Source organism: Pseudophryne corroboree, chromosome 5 (genome assembly GCF_028390025.1).
Source record: "Pseudophryne corroboree isolate aPseCor3 chromosome 5, aPseCor3.hap2, whole genome shotgun sequence".
Classification (NCBI taxonomy): domain Eukaryota; kingdom Metazoa; phylum Chordata; class Amphibia; order Anura; family Myobatrachidae; genus Pseudophryne; species Pseudophryne corroboree.
In genome coordinates, this window is record NC_086448.1 from 601,596,990 (window position 1) to 601,619,656 (window position 22,667).

General features: G+C 47.7%; 1 protein-coding gene across 3 annotated transcripts in view; it reads right to left on the bottom strand.

The window, feature by feature from the left end:
• Positions 1-22,667, bottom strand: part of CEP192 (centrosomal protein 192) — a 639,877-nt gene that overhangs the window by 346,440 nt on the left and 270,770 nt on the right. For 2 of the 3 annotated variants that reach the window (XM_063923417.1, XM_063923415.1), the window contains exons 11-12: positions 19,341-19,486; positions 19,156-19,266 (exon numbers count right to left, since the gene is read on the bottom strand). In XM_063923417.1, coding sequence (XP_063779487.1) covers positions 19,156-19,266; positions 19,341-19,486 — 257 coding nt within the window. The remainder of the gene's footprint in view (positions 1-19,155; positions 19,267-19,340; positions 19,487-22,667) is intronic. The other variant, XM_063923418.1, reaches the window with a different exon arrangement.

The window sequence follows — 22,667 nt, forward strand, 5'->3', positions numbered from 1 at the left end:
TCCGCAAACTCTGTCATCATGGAAATCTAACAATGAGTGTTTTAAAGGTATCCTCAGAAATAATAAGTACCACTTGTAGATCTACTGTGTTATACAATTAACACACCAGCTAGATGATCTGCAACACATGCACTGTTATGCTATGTACACACTGGCTGATATATCAGCCGTTCTATTAAACGGCCGATATATCACTGGCCCCTTGGCCAGGGTGTACCAACGATATATCTGAAGGCTGTCGTTCAGAGACATATTGCGTCAGCCCTGCGGCACACACGATGACCAATATATCAACAGATATATTGGTGGATCGTTGTGTGTGCGCGTGGGCAGTCAGCCAACCCCCCGCACATGCTGCAGCAGCCGGCGGTGATTGACAGCACAACTGGGCAGACGCATGTAAATGCCCGCCCACTTTGTGACATCAGTCTCGATGTTTCGGCCAGTGTGTATGCACAACACACTGCCCGGTCAGTCTATAGATATATCTGCAGATCAAATGATCTGCAGATATATCTACAAGTGTGTACCCAGCATTAGGGTTCCACGAGGACCATGTTTGAGAAACACTGGTAAAGGCGCACTTTAAAATAGTTAATCGTTAACCTGCAAGTAGGTGGAATTAAAGAAGCTAGAAGTGTGCAATTTCATTATCCTTTTGACAAGAACCTCAACTGCTCTATTCTGCTGGAAATTCCTTCCTGGCTTCCAGATTACCTCCATTGCCTTACCCAACATCATAATACAGAACATCTCATATGTAGCTGTGCCCCCAATAATGTATGATTGAAATATAACATCTGCACACCTGAAATACGCTGATGTTGCGAGCATTCTGCTGACCTCATTAACATTCTGATTAATTATCTCTCCCCTTACTTCATATCTTCCTACAACCTTCACAGACTCCAAACACTCCACTCCCTCTTTCATTTTCTTTTCCACTCTCTCAAGCTCATCTGTTTCCCATCACTTTTTCAGCATCTTCAGTTATTCCAGCTGCCGTTAAGACTGGCTGTTGGGCGCGCAATGATGAACATCAACAAAAATAGGATTTTGGTACTTACCAGGTAAATCCTTTTCTTTGAATCCATAGGGGGCACTGGAGTACTCTTGGGATATGGACGGTGTTAGCAAAAACAAAGGCACTGAATATTTAAATTTAGAACTCTCCACCCCTCCATATCCCAGAGTACCTCAGTGTACGACCTCAGTGTTTTTTACTGAGCGAACAGGAACTATAGAGAGGTTGACAATGGAGAATTCCTATAACATAACGGACAACAACAAAGTTGACCCATAACGTTACTGTCAACTAAACAGTTGACACCATAACCGATAGACCTTTATAAGTTGAACCAATCGGTGAAAATGTGGTACCATAAGCTCCTCTGAGCTTAATACAACCCAGGTAAAACTGCTCTGGGTGGGCGTCCAGTGCCCCCTATGGATTCAAAGAAAAGGATTTACCTGGTAAGTACCAAAATCCTATTTTCTTTTTCATCCACTAGGGGTCACTGGAGTACTCTTGGGACGTACCAAAGCTTCCCTCGTGGGCGGGAGAGCTGTTTGACACCTGTAACAGTAGGCGGCCAAAGCTAGATGCTGATGCCGCAAACGTTTCAAAACTTGTAAACGCGCACAAACGTGTGCACTGAAGACTATGTAGCCGCGTCGTAGAAGCTCCACGACCAGCTGGTCATGACATTCCCACAGAACCTGTGGGATGAGCTATTACTGACGTAGGCGACTGTAACTTAGCCTTAAGGTAAGCCTGACGTGTAGTCAGTTTTATCCAACTGGATAATGTCTGCTGAGAAACTGGCTAACCCCAGTTGGCAGCATCATAGAGAACAAACAACGTATCCGTATTACAAACTGTAGACGTTCGGGACATATAAACGCGTAATGCGCGTACCACATTCAGAATTCTAGAATGTGCTGTCAACACAGGAAACACTATTGGTTTATTGATGTGAAAAATAAGAAATCGGAATTCGTCCGAAGTTCCGCTCTGTCATGAGGAAACCCAAATACGGTGGCTTGGAATACAAGGCACCCAAATTTGAAAACAAAACCCTTGCCGAAGCTAAGGCTAGAAGAAAAAACGTTTTCCAAGTGAGAAACTTAATCCCCATTTGTTGTAAGGGTTCAAAATATGAAAACTGTAAGAAATTTGAACCCAGCTTCAAGTCGCATGGCTCTGTAGGTGGGATAAATGGAGGCTGCACTCTGATGACACCTTGTAGAAAGGTGTGTACCGACGCAATAAAGTCAAACGTCTTTGAAAATAAATTGACAACACAGATACCTGCACCCTCAGTGTAGATGAACGCAGTTCTCCATCCCACCCCGTCTGTAAAATAACAGAATACGGGTAACTTGAAAGATGATGTCGGAAACTTCCGAGCTTCCCACCACCCTATATAGGCACACCAAATTCAGTAATAATGAGCTGCCGTAACCGGCTTCCTAGCTCGTAACATGGTTGGTATAACCGATACTGTAATGCCCTATCTCTTTTCTTAAGAGGGCGGTCTCAACCACCACCCCGTCAACCGCAGCACATAGGTAAATAGGGGAAAAGAACGGTCCCTGTTGTAACAGGTTGGACGTAGTATGAGCGGGCAAGGATCGTGTGCGAGTATTCCTTGGAGATTCGAGAAGCAAGCTCTCCGAAACCCATGAGATATCACTAGTATGACTGTGACGAACTGTCTTATGATCCGTTTTAGCAACGGAGAGAGCAGCGGAAAACGGTGGACCCAGATACACGAGGCTGTACGACCACGCGAATGTGAGAGCCTCCACCGGCACTGCCCTTGTGATCTGTCGTTCTGTACACATACTGAGCGTTTGTAATTGTGGCGAGATGCCATCATGTACACCTGAAGGTAACCCCACCTGTGGACCCACATGTGAAACACCTCTGGATTTAATACCCAGTTTTCTGGATGAAAATCCCGACGGCTAAGATCATCTGTCTAACAGATGTCCACTCCCGGAATGAACCCCGTCGACAATATCACCTTGTGGTATTCTGGGCAATTGAGGATTCGAGCTACCTCCCGCATTGCCATGCGGCTACTCGGTCCTCCCTGGATGTTGTGTATGCAACTCCCGTTGCGTTGTCTGACTGCACTTGGACAGACTGAAAGCGAAGCATGTAGTGCATTGTAAATTGCACGGAGTTCCAGGACATTTATAGACAGCAATCTGTCGTGATCCGTTTTAGAACCCCAGTCGCTGACCTTTTTAACTACAACTCCTCAACCTCTGAGACTCTCGCCCAGAGTATAGACACCCTCGCCCCCCTGTGGGAAACGCGAGTGAAACCCGGCAAACTAAAGCGCTTCGAAAACACATCATTGTTCCTAATAGGCGAATGCACCAATGTACCGCTAGTGTGCGTGGCTTTTGCACTAATTGTACTAGATGGTATAATCTGTTCTTCCTGGTGTAGTAGGTAAATCTCTTTGATTTACCGTATCTATACTCATACCTAGGAATTGAAGTCGTTCAGACGGAATTAGATGCGATTGTTTTTGAACTTGACACTGCAACCGTGGTGTACGTTAGTAGCGCAAGTAAGAGGAACCTCTGTTGAGACAGAGTTCTTATGAGCAGATCGTCTAAGTATGGAACGATTGTCACTGCCAGGGCTCTGAGATGAGCTATCATCACCAACCTCACTTTGGTGAATACCCGAGGCGCTGACAAGAGGCCAAACGGTAGAACCTGAAACGGTTAATGGTTGTGGCGTATTGCGAAACGCAAGAACCTGTGATGCGGTGACCAAACCGGAATGGGTAAATACGCATTCTGAAGATCAAGAGCAATCATGCAATCTTGTGGCTACAAATAATAAGAATTTACTTACCGATAATTCTATTTCTCGTAGTCCGTAGTGGATGCTGGGGACTCCGTCAGGACCATGGGGATTAGCAGCTCCGCAGGAGACAGGGCACAAAAGTAAAAGCTTTAGGATCAGGTGGTGTGCACTGGCTCCTCCCCCTATGACCCTCCTCCAAGCCTCAGTTAGGATACTGTGCCCGGACGAGCGTACACAATAAGGAAGGATTTTGAATCCCGGGTAAGACTCATACCAGCCACACCAATCACACTGTACAACCTGTGATCTGAACCCAGTTAACAGCATGATAACAGCGGAGCCTCTGAAAAGATGGCTCACAACAATAATAACCCGATTTTTGTAACAATAACTATGTACAAGTATTGCAGACAATCCGCACTTGGGATGGGCGCCCAGCATCCACTACGGACTACGAGAAATAGAATTATCGGTAAGTAAATTCTTATTTTCTCTGACGTCCTAAGTGGATGCTGGGGACTCCGTCAGGACCATGGGGATTATACCAAAGCTCCCAAACGGGCGGGAGAGTGCGGATGACTCTGCAGCACCGAGTGAGAGAACTCCAGGTCCTCCTCAGCCAGGGTGTGCCCCTGACCAAGTAGCAGCTCGGCAAAGTTGTAAAGCCGAGACCCCTCGGGCAGCCGCCCAAGATGAGCCCACCTTCCTTGTGGAATGGGCATTTACATATTTTGGCTGTGGCAGGCCTGCCACAGAATGTGCAAGCTGAATTGTACTACACATCCAACTAGCAATCGTCTGCTTAGAAGCAAGAGCACCCAGTTTGTTGGGTGCATACAGGATAACAGCAAGTCAGTTTTCCTGACTCCAGCCGTCCTGGAAACCTATATTTTCAGGGCCCTGACAACATCTAGCAACTTGGAGTCCTCCAAGTCCCTAGTAGCCGCAGGTACCACAATAAGCTGGTTCAGGTGAAACGCTGACACCACCTTAGGGAGAAACTGGGGACGAGTCCGCAGCTCTGCCCTGTCCGAATGGACAATCAGATATGGGCTTTTGTGAGACAAAGCCGCCAATTCTGACACTCGCCTGGCCGAGGCCAGGGCCAACATCATGGTCACTTTCCATGTGAAATATTTCAAATCCACAGATTTGAGCGGTTTAAACCAATGTGATTTGAGGAATCCCAGAACTACGTTGAGATCCCACAGTGCCACTGGAGGCACAAAAGGGGGTTGTATATGCAGTACTCCCTTGACAAACTTCTGGACTTCAGGAACTGAAGCCAATTCTTTCTGGAAGAAAATCGACAGGGCCGAAATTTGAACCTTAATGGACCCCAATTTGAGGCCCATAGACACTCCTGTTTGCAGGAAATGCAGGAATCGACCGAGTTGAAATTTCTTCGTGGGGCCTTCCTGGCCTCACACCACGCAACATATTTTCGCCACATGTGGTGATAATGTTGTGCGGTCACCTCCTTCCTGGCTTTGACCAGGGTAGGAATGACCTCTTCCGGAATGCCTTTTTCCCTTAGGATCCGGCGTTCAACCGCCATGCCGTCAAACGCAGCCGCTGTAAGTCTTGGAACAGACATGGTACTTGCTGAAGCAAGTCCCTTCTTAGCGGCAGAGGCCATGAGTCCTCTGTGAGCATCTCTTGAAGTTCCGGGTACCAAGTCCTTCTTGGCCAATCCGGAGCCACGAGTATAGTTCTTACTCCTCTACGTCTTATAATTCTCAGTACCTAAGGTATGAGAAGCAGAGGAGGGAACACATACACCGACTGGTACACCCACGGTGTTACCAGAACGTCCACAGCTATTGCCTGAGGGTCTCTTGACCTGGCGCAATACCTGTCCAGTTTTTTGTTCAGGCGGGACGCCATCATGTCCACCTTTGGTCTTTTCCAACGGTTCACAATCATGTGGAAGACTTCCCGATGAAGTCCCCACTCTCCCGGGTGGAGGTCGTGCTGAGGAAGTCTGCTTCCCAGTTGTCCACTCCCGGAATGAACACTGCTGACAGTGCTAACACATGATTTTCCGCCCAGCGAAGAATCCTTGCAGTTTCTGCCATTGCCCTCCTGCTTCTTGTGCCGCCCTGTCTGTTTACGTGGGCGACTGCCGTGATGTTGTCCCACTGGATCAATACCGGCTGACCTTGAAGCAGAGGTCTTGCTAAGCTTAGAGCATTGTAAATTGCTCTTAGCTCCAGTATATTTATGTGGAGAGAAGTCTCCAGACTTGATCACACTCCCTGGAAATTTTTTCCTTGTGTGACTGCTCCCCAGCCTTTCAGGCTGGCATCCGTGGTCACCAGGACCCAGTCCTGAATGCCGAATCTGTGGCCCTTTAGTAGATGAGCACTCTGCAGCCACCACAGAAGAGACACCCTTGTCCTTGGAGACAGGGTTATCCGCTGATGCATCTGAAGATGCGATCCGGACCATTTTTCCAGCAGATCCCACTGAAAAGTTCTTGCGTGAAATCTGCCGAATGGAATCGCTTCGTAAGAAGCCACCATTTTTCCCAGGACCCTTGTGCAATGATGCACCGACACTTTTCCTGGTTTTAGGAGGTTCCTGACTAGCTCGGATAACTCCCTGGCTTTCTCCTCCGGGAGAAACACCTTTTTCTGGACTGTGTCCAGAATCATCCCTAGGAACAGCAGACGTGTCGACGGAGACAGCTGCGATTTTGGAATATTTAGAATCCACCCGTGCTGTCGTAGAACTACTTGAGATAGTGCTACTCCGACCTCCAACTGTTCTCTGGACCTTGCCCTTATCAGGAGATCGTCCAAGTAAGGGATAATTAAGACGCCTTTTCTTTGAAGAAGAATCATCATTTCGGCCATTACCTTGGTAAAGACCCGGGGTGCCGTGGACAATCCAAACGGCAGTGTCTGAAACTGATAGTGACAGTTTTGTACCACGAACCTGAGGTACCATTGGTGAGAAGGGCAAATTGGGACATGGAGGTAAGCATCCTTGATGTCCAGGGACACCATATAGTCCCCTTCTTCTTGGTTCGCTATCACTGCTCTGAGTGACTCCATCTTGATTTGAACCTTTGTATGTAAGTGTTCAAATATTTCAGATTTAGAATAGGTCTCACCGAGCCGTCTGGCTTCAGTACCACAATATAGTGTGGAATAATACCCCTTTCCTTGTTGTAGGAGGGGTACTTTGATTATCACCTGCTGGGAATACAGCTTGTGAATTGTTTCCAATACTGCCTCCCTGTCGGAGGGAGACGTTGGTAAAGCAGACTTCAGGAACCTGCGAGGGGGAGACGTCTCGAATCTCCAATCTGTACCCCTGGGATACTACTTGTAGGATCCAGGGGTCCACTTGCGAGTGAGCCCACTGCGCGCTGAAACTCTTGAGACGACCCCCCACCGCAGCTGAGTCCGCTTGTACGGCCCCAGCGTCATGCTGAGGACTTGGCAAAAGCGGTGGAGGGCTTCTGTTCCTGGGAATGGGCTGCCTGCTGCAGTCTTCTTCCCTTTCCTCTATCCCTGGGCAGATATGACTGGCCTTTTGCCTGCTTGCCCTTATGGGGACGAAAGGACTGAGGCTGAAAAGACGGTGTCTTTTTCTGCTGAGATGTGACTTGGGGTAAAAAAGGTGGATTTTCCAGCTGTTGCCACCAGGTCCGATGGACCGACCCCAAATAACTCCTCCCCTTTATACGGCAATACTTCCATGTGCCGTTTGGAATCTGCATCACCTGACCACTGTCGTGTCCATAAACATCTTCTGGCAGATATGGACATCGCACTTACTCTTGATGCCAGAGTGCAAATATCCCTCTGTGCATCTCGCATATATAGAAATGCATCCTTTAAATGCTCTATAGTCAATAAAATACTGTCCCTGTCAAGGGTATCAATATTTTCAGTCAGGGAATCCGACCAAGCCACCCCAGCGCTGCACATCCAGGCTGAGGCGATCGCTGGTCGCAGTATAACACCAGTATGTGTGTATATACTTTTTAGGATATTTTCCAGCCTCCTATCAGCTGGCTCCTTGAGGGCGGCCGTATCTGGAGACGGTAACGCCACTTGTTTTGATAAGCGTGTGAGCGCCTTATCCACCCTAAGGGGTGTTTCCCAACGCGCCCTAACTTCTGGCGGGAAAGGGTATAACGCCAATCATTTTCTATCGGGGAAAACCCACGCATCATCACACACTTCATTTAATTTATCTGATTCAGGAAAAACTACAGGTAGTTTTTTCACACCCCACATAATACCCTCTTTTGTGGTACTTGTAGTATCAGAAATATGTAACACCTCCTTCATTGCCCTTAACATGTAACGTGTGGCCCAAATGGAAAATACGTTTGTTTCTTCACCGTCGACACTGGAGTCAGTGTCCGTGTCTGTGTCGACCGACTGAGGTAAATGGGCGTTTTAAAGCCCCTGACGGTGTTTGAGACGCCTGGACAGGTACTAATTGGTTTGCCGGACGTCTCATGTCGTCAACCGACCTTGCAGCGTGTTGACATTATCACGTAATTCCCTAAATAAGCCATCCATTCCGGTGTCGACTCCCTAGAGAGTGACATCACCATTACAGGCAATTGCTCCGCCTCCTCACCAACATCGTCCTCATACATGTCGACACACACGTACCGACACACAGCACACACACAGGGAATGCTCTGATAGAGGACAGGACCCCACTAGCCCTTTGGGGAGACAGAGGGAGAGTTTGCCAGCACACACCAAAACGCTATAATTATACAGGGACAACCTTTATATAAGTGTTTTTCCCTTATAGCATCTTAATATATATAATCATATCGCCAAATAAGTGCCCCCCCTCTCTGTTTTAACCCTGTTTCTGTAGTGCAGTGCAGGGGAGAGCCTGGGAGCCTTCCCACCAGCATTTCTGTGAGGGAAAATGGCGCTGTGTGCTGAGGAGAATAGGCTCCGCCCCCTTTTCGGCGGGCTTCTTCTCCCGTTTTTCTGAGACCTGGCAGGGGTTAAATACATCCATATAGCCCCAGGGGCTATATGTGATGTATCTTTTAGCCAGTATAGGTATTTCATTGCTGCCCAGGGCGCCCCCCCCCCCCCAGCGCCCTGCACCCTCAGTGACCGCTGGTGTGAAGTGTGCTGACAACAATGGCGCACAGCTGCAGTGCTGTGCGCTACCTCATGAAGACTGAAAAGTCTTCTGCCGCCGGTTTCTGGACCTTTTTACTCTAAGCAGCTCTTTAGGAGAGCCACCTAGATTGCACCCTTCTCGGCCGGGCACAAAAATCTAACTAACTGAGGCTTGGAGGAGGGTCATAGGGGGAGGAGCCAGTGCACACCACCTGATCCTAAAGCTTTTACTTTTGTGCCCTGTCTCCTGCGGAGCCGCTAATCCCCATGGTCCTGACGGAGTCCCCAGCATCCACTTAGAACGTCAGAGAAATGCAAATACTAACCGCAGAAATCCATTTTCAAACTGTAGTAAGTGACTTGCTGATTGAGACTGCGACGGAGCCCTCCGGCTTCGGTACCCCAAACAGAGGGGAATAAGGAACCCTGACTCTGATGGTGTACCAGGCCTGGAAAATAAGAATTTACTTACCGATAATTCTATTTCTCGGAGTCCGTAGTGGATGCTGGGGTTCCTGAAAGGACCATGGGGGATAGCGGCTCCGCAGGAGACAGGGCACAAAAGTAAAGCTTTCCGATCAGGTGGTGTGCACTGGCTCCTCCCCCTATGACCCTCCTCCAGACTCCAGTTAGATACTGTGCCCGGACGAGCGTACACAATAAGGGAGGAATTTTGAATCCCGGGTAAGACTCATACCAGCCACACCAATCACACTGTACAACCTGTGATCTGAACCCAGTTAACAGTATGATAACAGGGGAGCCTCTGAAAAGATGGCTCACAATAACACTAACCCGATTTAGTTAGCAATAACTATGTACAAGTATTGCAGATAATCCGCACTTGGGATGGGCGCCCAGCATCCACTACGGACTCCGAGAAATAGAATTATCGGTAAGTAAATTCTTATTTTCTCTATCTTCCTAGTGGATGCTGGGGTTCCTGAAAGGACCATGGGGATTATACCAAAGCTCCCAAACGGGCGGGAGAGTGCGGATGACTCTGCAGCACCGAATGAGAGAACTCCAGGTCCTCTTTTGCCAGGGTATCAAATTTGTAGAATTTTACAAACGTGTTCTCCCCTGACCACGTAGCTGCTCGGCAGAGTTGTAATGCCGAGACCCCTCGGGCAGCCGCCCAAGATGAGCCCACCTTCCTTGTGGAATGGGCATTTACATATTTTTTTGCTGTGGCAAGCCTGCCACAGAATGTGCAAGCTGAATTGTACTACAAATCCAACGAGCAATAGTCTGCTTAGAAGCAGGAGCACCCAGCTTGTTGGGTGCACACAGGATAAACAGCAAATCAGATTTCCTGACTCCAGCCGACCTGGAACTATATTTTCAGGGCCCTGACAACATCCAGCAACTTGGAGTCCTCCAAGTCCCTAGTAGCCGCAGGTACCACAATAAGCTGGTTCAGGTGAAACGCTGACACCACCTTAGGGAGAAACTGGGGACGAGTCCGCAGCTTTGCTCTGTCCGAATGGACAATCAGATATGGCTTTATGAGATAAAGCCGCCAATTCTGACACTCGCCTGGCCGAGGCCAGGACCAACAGCATGGTCACTTTCCATGTGAGATATATCAAATCCACAGATTTGAGTTGTTTAAACCAATGTGATTTTAGGAATCCCAAACTACGTTGAGATCGCCCAGTGCCACTGGAGACATCAAAAGGGGGTTGTATATGCAGTACTCCCTTAACAACTTCTGGACTTCAGGAACTGAAGCCAATTTCTTTCTGGAAGAAAATAGACCGGTCGAAATTTGAACCTTAATGGACCCCAATTTGAGACCCATATACACTCCTGTTTGCAGGAAATGTAGGAATTAACCTAGTTGAAATTCTTCCGTGGAGCCTTCCTGGCCTCACACCATGGAACATATTTTCACCTTAACGGTGATAATGTTGTGCGGTCACCTCCTTCCTGGCTCTGACCAGGGTAGGGATGACCTCTTCCGGAATGTCTTTTTCCCTTAGGATCCGGCGTTCACCCGCCCTGGCGTCAACGCAGCTGCGGTAAGTCATGGAACAGACATGATTCTTGCTGAATCAAGATCCTTTCTAGTATCTCTTGAAGTTCCGGGTACCAAGTTCTTCTTGGCCAAACCGGAGCCACGAGTATAGTTCTTACTCCTCTCCTTCCTATCATTCTCCATACACTGGGTATGAAAGGCAGAGGAGGGAACACATACACCGACTGGTACACCCACGGTGTTACCAGAGCGTCCCAGCTATTGCCTGAGGGTCTCTAGACCTGGCGCTTCATGTGAGACGCCATCATAACCACCTTTGGTCTTTCCCAACGGTTTACAAACATGTGGAAACTTCCAGATGAAGTTCCCACTTTTCCGGGTGGAATTCATTCATGCTGAGGAAATCTTCCTAGTTGTCCACTCCCGGAATGAACACTGCTGACAGTGTTATCACATGATCTTTCGCCCAGCGAAGAATCCTTGCTGTCATTGCCCTCCTGCTTCTTGTGCCGCCCCGTCTGTTTACGTGGGCGACTGCCATGATGATGTCCTACTGGATCAGCACCGGTTGACTTTGAAGCAGAGTTCTTCCTAGGCTCAGAGCATCGTAAATTGCCCTTAGCTCCAGTATATTCACGTGGAGAGAAATCTCCAGACTTGACCACACTTCCTTGGAAATTTCTTCCCTGTGTGACTGTTCCCCAGCCTCTCAGGCTGGCATCCGTGGTCACCAGAACACAGTCCTGAATGCTGAATGTGCTGCCCTCTAGAAGTTGAGCACTCTGCAGCCCCCACAGAAGAGACACCCTTGTCCTTGGAGACAGGGTTATCCGCTGATGCATCTGAAGATGCGATCCGGACCATTCGTCCAGCAAATCCCCCTGAAAAGTTTTTGCGTGAGATCTGCCGAATGGAATCGCTTCGTAAGAAGCCACCATTTTTCCCAGGACTCCTGTGCATTGATGCACTGATACTTGGCCTGGTTTTAGGAGGTTTCTGACTAGGTCGGATAACTCCCTGGCTTTCCCCTCCAGGAGAAATACCTCTTTTTGGACTATGCCCAGAATCATTCCTAGGAACAGCAGACGTATCATCGGAAAACAGCTGCGATTTTTGGAATATTTAGAATCCACTCGTGCTGTCGTAGAACTACTTTAGATAGTTCTTTTCCGACCTCCAACTGTTCTCTGGAAACTTGCCCCTTTCAGGATATCGTCAAAGTAAGGGATAATTAAGATGCCTTTCTTCTTTTAAGAATCATCTTTTCGGCCATTACCTTGGTAACGGCCCGGGGTGCCGTGGATAATTCAACGGCAGCGTCTGAAACTGATATTGACAGTTCTGTATCACGAACCAGAGGTACCCTTGTTGAGAAGGGCAAATTTGGACATGGAAGTAATCCTTGATGTCCAGGGACACCATATAGTCCCCTTTTTTCCGGTTCTCTATCACTGCTTTGAGTGACTCCATCTTGATTTGAACCTTTTTATGTAAGTGTTCAAAGATTTCAGATTTAGACTATGTCTCACCAAGCCTTCTGGCTTCAGTACCACAATATAGTGTGGAAGACTAATACCCTTTTCCTTGTTGTAGGAGGGGTACTTTGATTATCACCTGCTGGAAATACAGCTTGTGAATTTTTTTTTTTTTCCAATACTGCCTCCCTGTCGGAGGGAGCCGTTGGTAAAGCAGGCTTCAGGAACCTGCGAGGAAAAATTGTCTCGACTCTCCAATCTGTACCCCTGGGATAATACTTGTACGATCTAGGGGTCAACTTGCGAGTGATCCCACTGCGCGCTGAGACTCTTGAGACCACCCCCCCACTGGTGGAGGGCTTCTTTTCCTGGGAAGGGGCTGCCTGCTGCAGTCTACTTCCCTTTCCTCTATGTCTGGGCAGATATGACTGGCCTTTTGCCCGCTTGCCCACATGGGAACGGAAGGATTGAGGCTGAAAAGACAGTGTCTTTTTCTGCTGAGATGTAACTTGGGGTAAAAAGGTTGGATTTCCCAGCTGTAGCCGTGGCCCCCAGGTCCGATGGACCGACCCCAAATAACTCCTTCCCTTTATACGGCAATACTTCCATGTGCCGTATGGGATCTGTATCACCTGACCACTGTCGTGTCCATGACATCTTCTGGGAGATATGGACAACGCACATATCTTGATGCCAGAGTGCAAATATCCCTCTGTGCATCTCGCATACAGTATATATATAGAATGCATCCTATTAAATGCTCTATATCAATAAAATATTTTCAGTCAGGGAATTCGACCAAGCCAACCCAGCACTGCATCTCCAGGCTGATGGCGATCGCTGGTCGCAGTATAACCACCGTATGTGTGTATATACTTTTTAGGATATTTTTCCAGCTGCCTATCAGCTGGCTCCTTGAGGGCGGCCGTATCTGGAGACGGTAACGCCACTTGATAAGCGTGTGAGCGCCTTATCCACCCTAAGGGGTGTTTCCCAACGCGCCCTAACTTCTGGCGGGAAAGGGTATAACGCCAATATTTGCTATCGGGGTAAACCCACGCATCATCACACACTTCATTTTATTTTATCTGATTCAGGAAAAACTACAGGTAGTTTTTTCACTTCCACATAATACCCATCTTTTGTGGTACTTGTAGTATCAGAAATATGTAACACCTCCTTCATTGCCCTTAACGTGTGGCCCTAATGAGGAATACGTTTGTTTATTCACCGTCGACACTGGATTCAGTGTCCGTGTCTGTGTCTGTGTCGACCGACTGAGGTAAATGGGCGTTTTTTTAAAAAACCCTGACGGTGTTTCTGAGACGCCTGGACCGGTACTAATTGTTTGTCGGCCGTCTCATGTCGTCAACCGACCTTGCAGCGTGTTGACATTCTCACGTAATTCCCTAAATAAGCCATCCATTCCGGTGTCGACTCCCTAGAGAGTGACATCACCCTTACAGGCAATTTATCCGCCTCCTCCAACATCGTCCTCATACATGTCGACACACACGTACCGACACACAGCACACACACCTGGAATGCTCTGACAGAGGACAGGACCCACTAGCCCTTTGGAGAGACAGAGGGAGAGTTTGCCAGCACACACCAAAAAAACGCTATAATTACATAGGGACAACCTTATATAAGTGTTTCTCCCTAATAGCATCTTTATATATATATTTATATCGCCAATTAGTGCCCCCCCTCTCTGTTTAAACCCTGTTTCTGTAGTGCAGTGCAGGGGAGAGCCTGGGAGCCTTCTCTCCAGCCTTTCTGTGAGAGAAAATGGCGCTGTGTGCTGAGGAGATAGGCCCCGCCCCTTTTCCGGCGGGCTCGTCTCCCGCTCTTTAGTGAAGTTTGGGAGGGGTTAAATATCTCCATATAGCCTCTGGGGGCTATATGTGAGGTATTTTTAGCCAGTATATAGGTTTACATTTGCCTCCCAGGGCGCCCCCCCCCCCAGCGCCCTGCACCCTCAGTGACTGCGTGTGAAGTGTGCTGAGAGGAAAATGGCGCACAGCTGCAGTGCTGTGCGCTACCTTTAGAAGACTGCAAGGGTCTTCAGCCGCCGATTCTGGACCTCTTCTTACTTCAGCATCTGCAAGGGGGCCGGCGGCGCGGCTCCGGTGACCATCCAGGCTGTACCTGTGATCGTCCCTCTGGAGCTGATGTCCAGTAGCCAAGAAGCCAATCCATCCTGCACGCAGGTGAGTTCACTTCTTCTCCCCTCTGTCCCTCGTTGCAGTGATCCTGTTGCCAGCAGGACTCACTGTAAAATAAAAAACCTAAGCTAAACTTTCTCTAAGCAGCTCTTTAGGAGAGCCACCTAGAATTGCACCCTTCTCGGCCGGGCACAAAAATCTAACTGGAGTCTGGAGGAGGGTCATAGGGGGAGGAGCCAGTGCACACCACCTGATCGGAAAGCTTTACTTTTGTGCCCTGTCTCCTGCGGAGCCGCTATCCCCCATGGTCCTTTCAGGAACCCCAGCATCCACTAGGACGATAGAGAAATAAAAACAGCTGAAACCAGCAGAGACTGAATGGCAACCTGCCAAAACGCCTAATTTCGTCCGACAGAGGTAGTCTTGTCTTTTAACCTTTAAATAGCGGATACATCCATGAGTGGATGTCTGCAAACCCAGCAAATGTAACGTGTAAAGGCGCGCTTCCACAATTGGAAATTCGAGATGGCCTAAGAGGCCGTCAAGCCACTGGCTTGTTGACTTTAGCGCCCTGGTGTTACAAGTTGTGACTGTTTTTGTACCACAGCCTTGAAAAGAGTGAAGTCTAAAGACTTTAAACGCCGGCCCAAAGTATTTCCGTTTTGATACCGGAGGAGGCAATGGCTAGACTTTACACCCCCCCCGCCTTGGCCTGAATATCAAATTTAGTACCAAACAACTTCTGGACTTGTCGTGCTGAAACTAGCGACGATAAAAAGCGAGAATCGAGGTAACAGGCGTCAGCAGAAGCTTTACAGAGATACTCTGCAGCTTCTTATTTGCGATAAGTCTAATGTGATCGTCATTGTTTCCATACATAGAGCGCCTAGTGACCCAAATGTATCTTGGGTCTTTATAATGTTTGACACAGACGAATTCACCAATGGCGGATTCTCCCATTTAGATGTGGAAACGGGTAAATAGACTTAAATCTTAGTCAGATATTCTAAATAAGAAAACTCATTGAAGATCTGTCGTTTATTAAATTCGACGGATTAGATGTTAGAGTCTCCTTAGTCTCTGTAAATTTGAGACATTGACTCACTGGTCATTAGCAATGTATGGTTGCCCAAACCCCGCACTATCTGACTGCTGGTCTAATGTACCCTTCTCACTCGTAGTTATCGCTGTGAGGTTTGACATAGAATTTGTCAGACTGCATTAAATGATAAGACCAGTTAAATTAACACCCTGGTACCCAAAAGGAAGTTGGACCTTTGGAAAGTCTGAGACTCCTCCGTTAGAGCTGGCGGAGTAACTTCCGAGACTCCGATCTTACCACTCCTGTCGAACGGAGTCAATTTGAATTGCCAATGCTTAACATAGGATCTGGGAATGAACAGGCTTCCGGAGTGGAAACCTACAACGCAACTGAATCTGTGGTAGATTTATGTACATACATTGTAGTAAACCTTGTTTTTAGTCTGTGTTGGAGCCTTACTCCTTATACACACAGACAACACAATAGCCAAAGGCCAGACACTTGCACAACCCAGTAAAGTCTTTACTTAAGGTGTGTAATATATATATATATATATATATATATATATATATATATATATATTTATGTCGAAATACAGTTCACATGGCTAGCCTATGTGAAACCTGAACCAAAATTCCCACTAACACCCCTGCGCCTCCGTGTGGAGTAGAGATGTATGGCAGGAATGTTCTGGAATTACAAACTGGAAGAAACAGGAAACATGGTTAAAATGGCCCCCATGCCATGCTTACACTGAAAATCACAGGACAGCTTACAATACCTGCTGCAGTGTTAATATAGGCTCAATAGCCTATTATACAGTGATAATCACTGTCTAGTAAACAGTAATAAACACATGCAGGTTACAATACATGCCTTCAGTGTTAATATAGGCTCAATAGCCTATTATACCCTGCATAATCACAGGCAGGTCACAATCCAGTTAATATAAACACTGCCTGCAGTTAATTTTGTATTAACATTCCTATAGATATGGCAGCCTGCTATTTCCCCTTGCAGCCGCGCTGTAATCAGCCAGGTCCCCCCCCCCCCTCTCTGTACTCCCTGTAGCGCCGTGTTAGCGGTGAGCCGGGAAGCTCATTGCAGGGAGGCGAGAGACACATTCAAAGTAGCGGAGGGCGGCTGGCTGGGGCGTGTAGCTGTCGCTAGCCGAGCTGCGGCGGGTCTCCCCCTCTGGGCGCTGCACTTTCCATACAGCGCTGACGGAGCGCCTGGCGGGAGGACGGAGCGCCTGGGGGGAGGACGGAGCGCCTGGGCCGGGAGGACGGAGCGGCAGACGGAGCGTTGGACGGAGCGGCTGGGCTAAGTGGCAGTGAGCGGTAGTGAGCGGGCGCACCCAACGGACCCCACACAGCGGGGCGGCAGCCTGCGCTGACCGCCCTGTTTCCCCAGCATACCTTTTGTAGGAGGCCTGCGACGGGCTTCTAAGCTCAGAGCTCTCCGGTCATAGCTGCGACGGGGCTTCTATCTGTAAGCTCCGTCCAGCTGTTTGATCACTTCATGGCTGCGACGGGGCTTCTTTCTGTAAGCTCCGTCCAGCTCTTTGATCACTTCTTCATGGCTGCGACGGGCTTCTTTCTGTAAGCTCCGTCCAGCTGTTGCAGGAGCCAGTGGGCCTGTGGCTGTGAGGGTGCTCTTTGTGAGCACCGACACGCCATGCGCTGCCCGTGCAGCGGCACTATACCGGACCCATGTTTTTCCAGAAACTGGGAAGGGATGTGCTATAGTAAAAAGTAAAAAGTAAAAATGAAAAATTAATAAAATCTTCCACCAAGTGTGGGAAGTCCCCACAAGCCTTGTTATTGCTGTGAGCACGGAAAAAACACTGAGGTCGTACACTGAGGTACTCTGGGATATGGAGGGGTGGAGAGTTCTAAATTTAAATATTCAGTGCCTTTGTTTCTGCTAAGCCGTCCATATCCCAAGAGTACTCCAGTGACCCCTAGTGGATGAAAAAGAAACAAAGTAGGCACTCAAGGGATTCTCCTTACTATTTCACTGAAATAGGAGAGCTCAACGACAGTTGTTTCAGTGACACATTATTTTATCAAGCTAGGAGCCTGTGAAAGTAACATGTTATCGGCTAAAATCCACTGGTGCTTAGCCTATGTCAAAAAAATTCTGAAAGACGAGGGTATATACACACACACATATAAACATACATACATATACACGCACACATATATACATACACACAGTCACAGTGTATATATTCCTTTAAAACATGGGTCTTCTGTCATGGGACAGAACACAGGTGGTTAAAGCGGGGGGGAGATTCACCTCCTAAGCTCGGTCAATCAGTACTGGGGCACCCCAGGGCTGTGTCCTCTCACCCCAGCTCTTCTCCCTGTACACTAATTGACTGTTCCCCCGAGTCCTAGTCGATTAACATCATTAAATTCGCAGACACCACCGTCATCGGCATCATAAAAGGGGACGAATCGGACTACAGACGAGAAGTGGATCGGTTGGCCCGGTGGTGCAGCTGTAACAACCTGGAACTCAACCCACTTAAAACAGTCGAGATGGTAGTAGACTTTAGGAAGAAACCAGCTGTAGCACCCCCACTAATCATAGCTATAGTGCGGTGCCGCTAGTGGACTCCTTCAAGTTCCTGGGGACTACGATCTCTGGAGACCTCCAGTGGGGACCAAATGCAAAAATGCCACCATCGGAAAGGCGCAGCAGAGGCTGTTCTTCCTAAGGCAATTTTAGGAAGTTTAACATCCCACAGAATCTCCTTCTCCTCCGCAATTGTAGAATCTGTCCTGTGCTCCACGATTATCGTCTGCTATAGCTCCGCCAGCGAGAGAGACAAACGGAGGCGCCAAAGACTGGTAATGTCTGCTGAGAAGATCATCGGAGTTGACCTCCCGCCTGTCCACAACCTGTACCGGTCCAGAGCCAAAAAACAGGCGATTAGGATAGTCAATGATCCGCCGCACCTGGGCTATGGCGAGCTCAACCTGCAGCCATCCGGGAAAAGATACAGGGCCATTCCCACCAGAACCAATAGAGGCCACAAAAGCTTCTTTTCACAAGCAGTCCAACCTGCTGAACTCCTGACGAATCGCAGGGCTGACTGACTGTCCAGTCGCTCTACTGCGATTTTCTGATTGGAACGAACACAGTGTACTTTTACTTAATCTGTATACTGCATTTATTCCCCACCCACCCACTCCTCTTGTCTACGTGTTCCCCCCTGGCTGCCGCACTGTAAACCGAAAACAAATTCCTAGTATACTCAATTGTACCTGGCCAATAAAGCCAAATCTGATTCAACCTGCGGCCCTCCAGCTGTTGTGGAACTACACATCCCAGTATGCCCTGCTCAGTTTTAGCATGCCTTAATAACAAAACTGTGGCAGGGCATGCTGGGATGTGCAGTTCCTCAGCAGCTGGAAGGCCGCAGGTTGAAGACCCATGCTTTAAAATAAAAACATATTACACTCCATATCCTAATTTCTAGTAGATGAAGGTAATTTATGGAGCAGGTCACTATTCCCACAATTCACTTACTTGCTGTCCGTCGTGGCCAAGACCTGTACTTTTTTGTAAGCTGAAATTATTTTCTTTGGGTTCCCTTGATATTTCACCATTTCCAACAGGTTCTATACGGTCTTGTGATGCCTGGAAAGTTATGTATTTATTGTAATACCTGAAACAATACAATCCTTAAAAGCATACTGTATTTTGTTATATACCTGTGGCTGAAAATCCACACTCTCCTCCCCAGCCACATTTCTGGCAATCATGTCTGTTTTCCAGGAAACCGCTCTCTGTATTTTTGAGGTCTGTAAAAATGTTATTCCATCATCACTTCCACTGCTGCCATCTCCAAACTCAACTCCTAGAATAATAAACATACTCTATGAGAAAATCAAGGTTGAGGTACAGTTTCAAATTAGCCGTGTACTGCGCTAGCATGGGAACACAGAACATATATTCAAGATCAAGATACAATGTCATATATAAAAAGCATGCAAACATTACTCACTCTTTCAATTTGCCCCTGTAAGCAGATAGATATTATCAAGTATAAGAGTAGATCGGCACATGGCTACTGCATTTGTTCCGAGTAGTACAGGGAAGTGAATTACAATAGCATGTATTTAGATATGTATGACAGTAGCCGAAACAGCATGTACCACATTGTATTAGTGACAATTAGCAACCAAGGATTGAAATTATGCGCTGTATTTGTTATATACATGTAGACAGACAACTACAACTGGACAGAATTCCATGCAACAGCATGTTGGTTGGTACTGGATATGCATCACCCTCACTTAAATTATTTTGGAACTTTATAATTAGAATCTTTTATGCCAATATGTTTTTGTGATAATTTTATTTTTAGAGGTACAGCCAAGAAGAGGAACATTGATTGTATATACACAATACTGTCATAATGAATTGTGGTGGTTCTACTGCCCAATATAACATGGCATGCATTTGTGGCTGGCAGAGAGAATTTAGAGAGGGATGCACGTTATATCAGCTATGTGTGATACTCCCCACATAATGAACTGCTCATACAAAGTAAATGTGTGAACTCACTGTGCTATAAGTGTGTTGGTACCAAAGAGCGTCATCACTTTAAAGTCTCAAGGATAGATATATATATATATATATATATATATATATATATATATATAATAAGATTTTACTCACCGGTAAATCTATTTCTCGTAGTCCGTAGTGGATGCTGGGAACTCCGTAAGGACCATGGGGAATAGACGGGCTCCGCAGGAGACTGGGCACTCTAAAAGAAAGATTAGGTACTATCTGGTGTGCACTGGCTCCTCCCTCCATGCCCCTCCTCCAGACCTCAGTTAGGATACTGTGCCCGGAAGAGCTGACACAATAAGGAAGGATTTTGAATCCCGGGTAAGACTCATACCAGCCACACCAATCACACCGTATAACTCGTGATACTATACCCAGTTAACAGTATGAAATATAACTGAGCCTCTCAACAGATGGCTCAACAATAACCCTTTAGTTAGGCAATAACTATAAACAAGTATTGCAGACAATCCGCACTTGGGATGGGCACCCAGCATCCACTACGGACTACGAGAAATAGATTTACCGGTGAGTAAAATCTTATTTTCTCTGACGTCCTAGTGGATGCTGGGAACTCCGTCAGGACCATGGGGATTATACCAAAGCTCCCAAACGGGCGGGAGAGTGCGGATGACTCTGCAGCACCGAATGAGAGAACGCAAGGTCCTCCTCAGCCAGGGTATCAAATTTGTAGAATTTTGCAAACGTGTTTGCCCCTGACCAAGTTGCAGCTCTGCAAAGTTGTAAAGCCGAGACCCCTCGGGCAGCCGCCCAAGATGAGCCCACCTTCCTTGTGGAATGGGCTTTTACCGATTTAGGATGCGGCAATCCAGCCGCAGAATGCGCCAGCTGAATTGTGCTACAAATCCAGCGAGCAATAGTCTGCTTAGAAGCAGGGGCACCTATTTTGTTGGGTGCATACAGGATAAAAAACGAGTCAGTTTTCCTGACTCCAGCCGTCCTGGAAATATAAATTTTTAAGGCCCGGACTACGTCCAGAAACTTGGAATCTTCCAAGTCCCTAGTAGCCGCAGGCACTACAATAGGTTGGTTCAAGTGAAAAGCTGATACCACCTTAGGGAGAAACTGGGGACGAGTCCTCAATTCTGCCCTATCCATATGGAAAATCAGATAAGGGCTTTTACATGACAAAGCCGCCAATTCTGACACACGCCTGGCCGAAGCCAAGGCCAATAACATGACCACTTTCCACGTGAGATATTTCAGATCCACAGTTTTAAGTGGCTCAAACCAATGTGATTTCAGGAAACTCAACACCACGTTGAGATCCCACGGTGCCACAGGAGGCACAAAAGGGGGCTGAATATGTAGCACTCCCTTTACAAAAGTCTGAACTTCAGGCAGTGAAGCCAGTTCTTTCTGGAAGAAAATCGACAGAGCCGAAATCTGGACCTTAATGGAACCCAATTTTAGGCCCATAGTCACTCCCGACTGTAGAAAGTGCAGAAAACGACCCAGCTGAAATTCCTCTGTTGGGGCCTTCCTGGCCTCACACCACGCAACATATTTTCGCCAAATACGGTGATAATGGTTTGCGGTTACTTCTTTCCTGGCTTTTATCAGCGTAGGAATGACTTCCTCCAGAATGCCCTTTTGCTTTAGTACCCAGAATTCAACCGCCATGCCGTCCAACGCAGCCCCGGTAAGTCTTGGAACAGACAGGGCCCCTGCTGTAGCAGATCCTGTCTGAGCGGTAGAGGCCATGGGTCCTCTGATATTATTTCTGTAAGTTCTGGGTACCAAGCTCTTCTTGGCCCATCCGGAACCACGAGTATCGTTCTTACACCTCGTTTTCTTATTATTCTCAGTACCTTTGGTATGAGAGGCAGAGGAGGGAATACATAAACCGATTGGTACACCCACGGTGTCACTAGAGCGTCCACAGCTATTGCCTGAGGGTCCCTTGACCTGGCGCAATATCTAGTTTTTTGTGTAGGCGGGACGCCATCATGTCCACCTGTGGCCTTTCCCAACGGTTTACCAACAGTTGGAAGACTTCTGGATGAAGTCCCCACTCTCCCGGGTGTCGGTCGTGTCGGCTGAGGAAGTCTGCTTCCCAGTTGTCCACTCCCGGAATGAACACTGCTGACAGTGCTAAGACGTGATTTTCCGCCCATCGGAGAATCCTTGTGGCTTCTGCCATTGCCATCCTGCTTCTTGTGCCGCCCTGTCGGTTTACATGGGCGACTGCCGTGATGTTGTCTGATTGGATCAGTACCGGCTGGTTTTGAAGCAGAGGCCTTGCCAGACTTAGGGCATTGTAAATGTCCCTCAGTTCTAGAATATTTATGTGTAGGGACGACTCCTGACTTGACCAAAGTCCTTGGAAATTTCTTCCCTGTGTGACTGCCCCCCAGCCTCAAAGGCTGGCATCCGTGGTTACCAGGACCCAGTCCTGTATGCCGAATCTGCGGCCCTCTTGAAGATGAGCACTCTGCAGC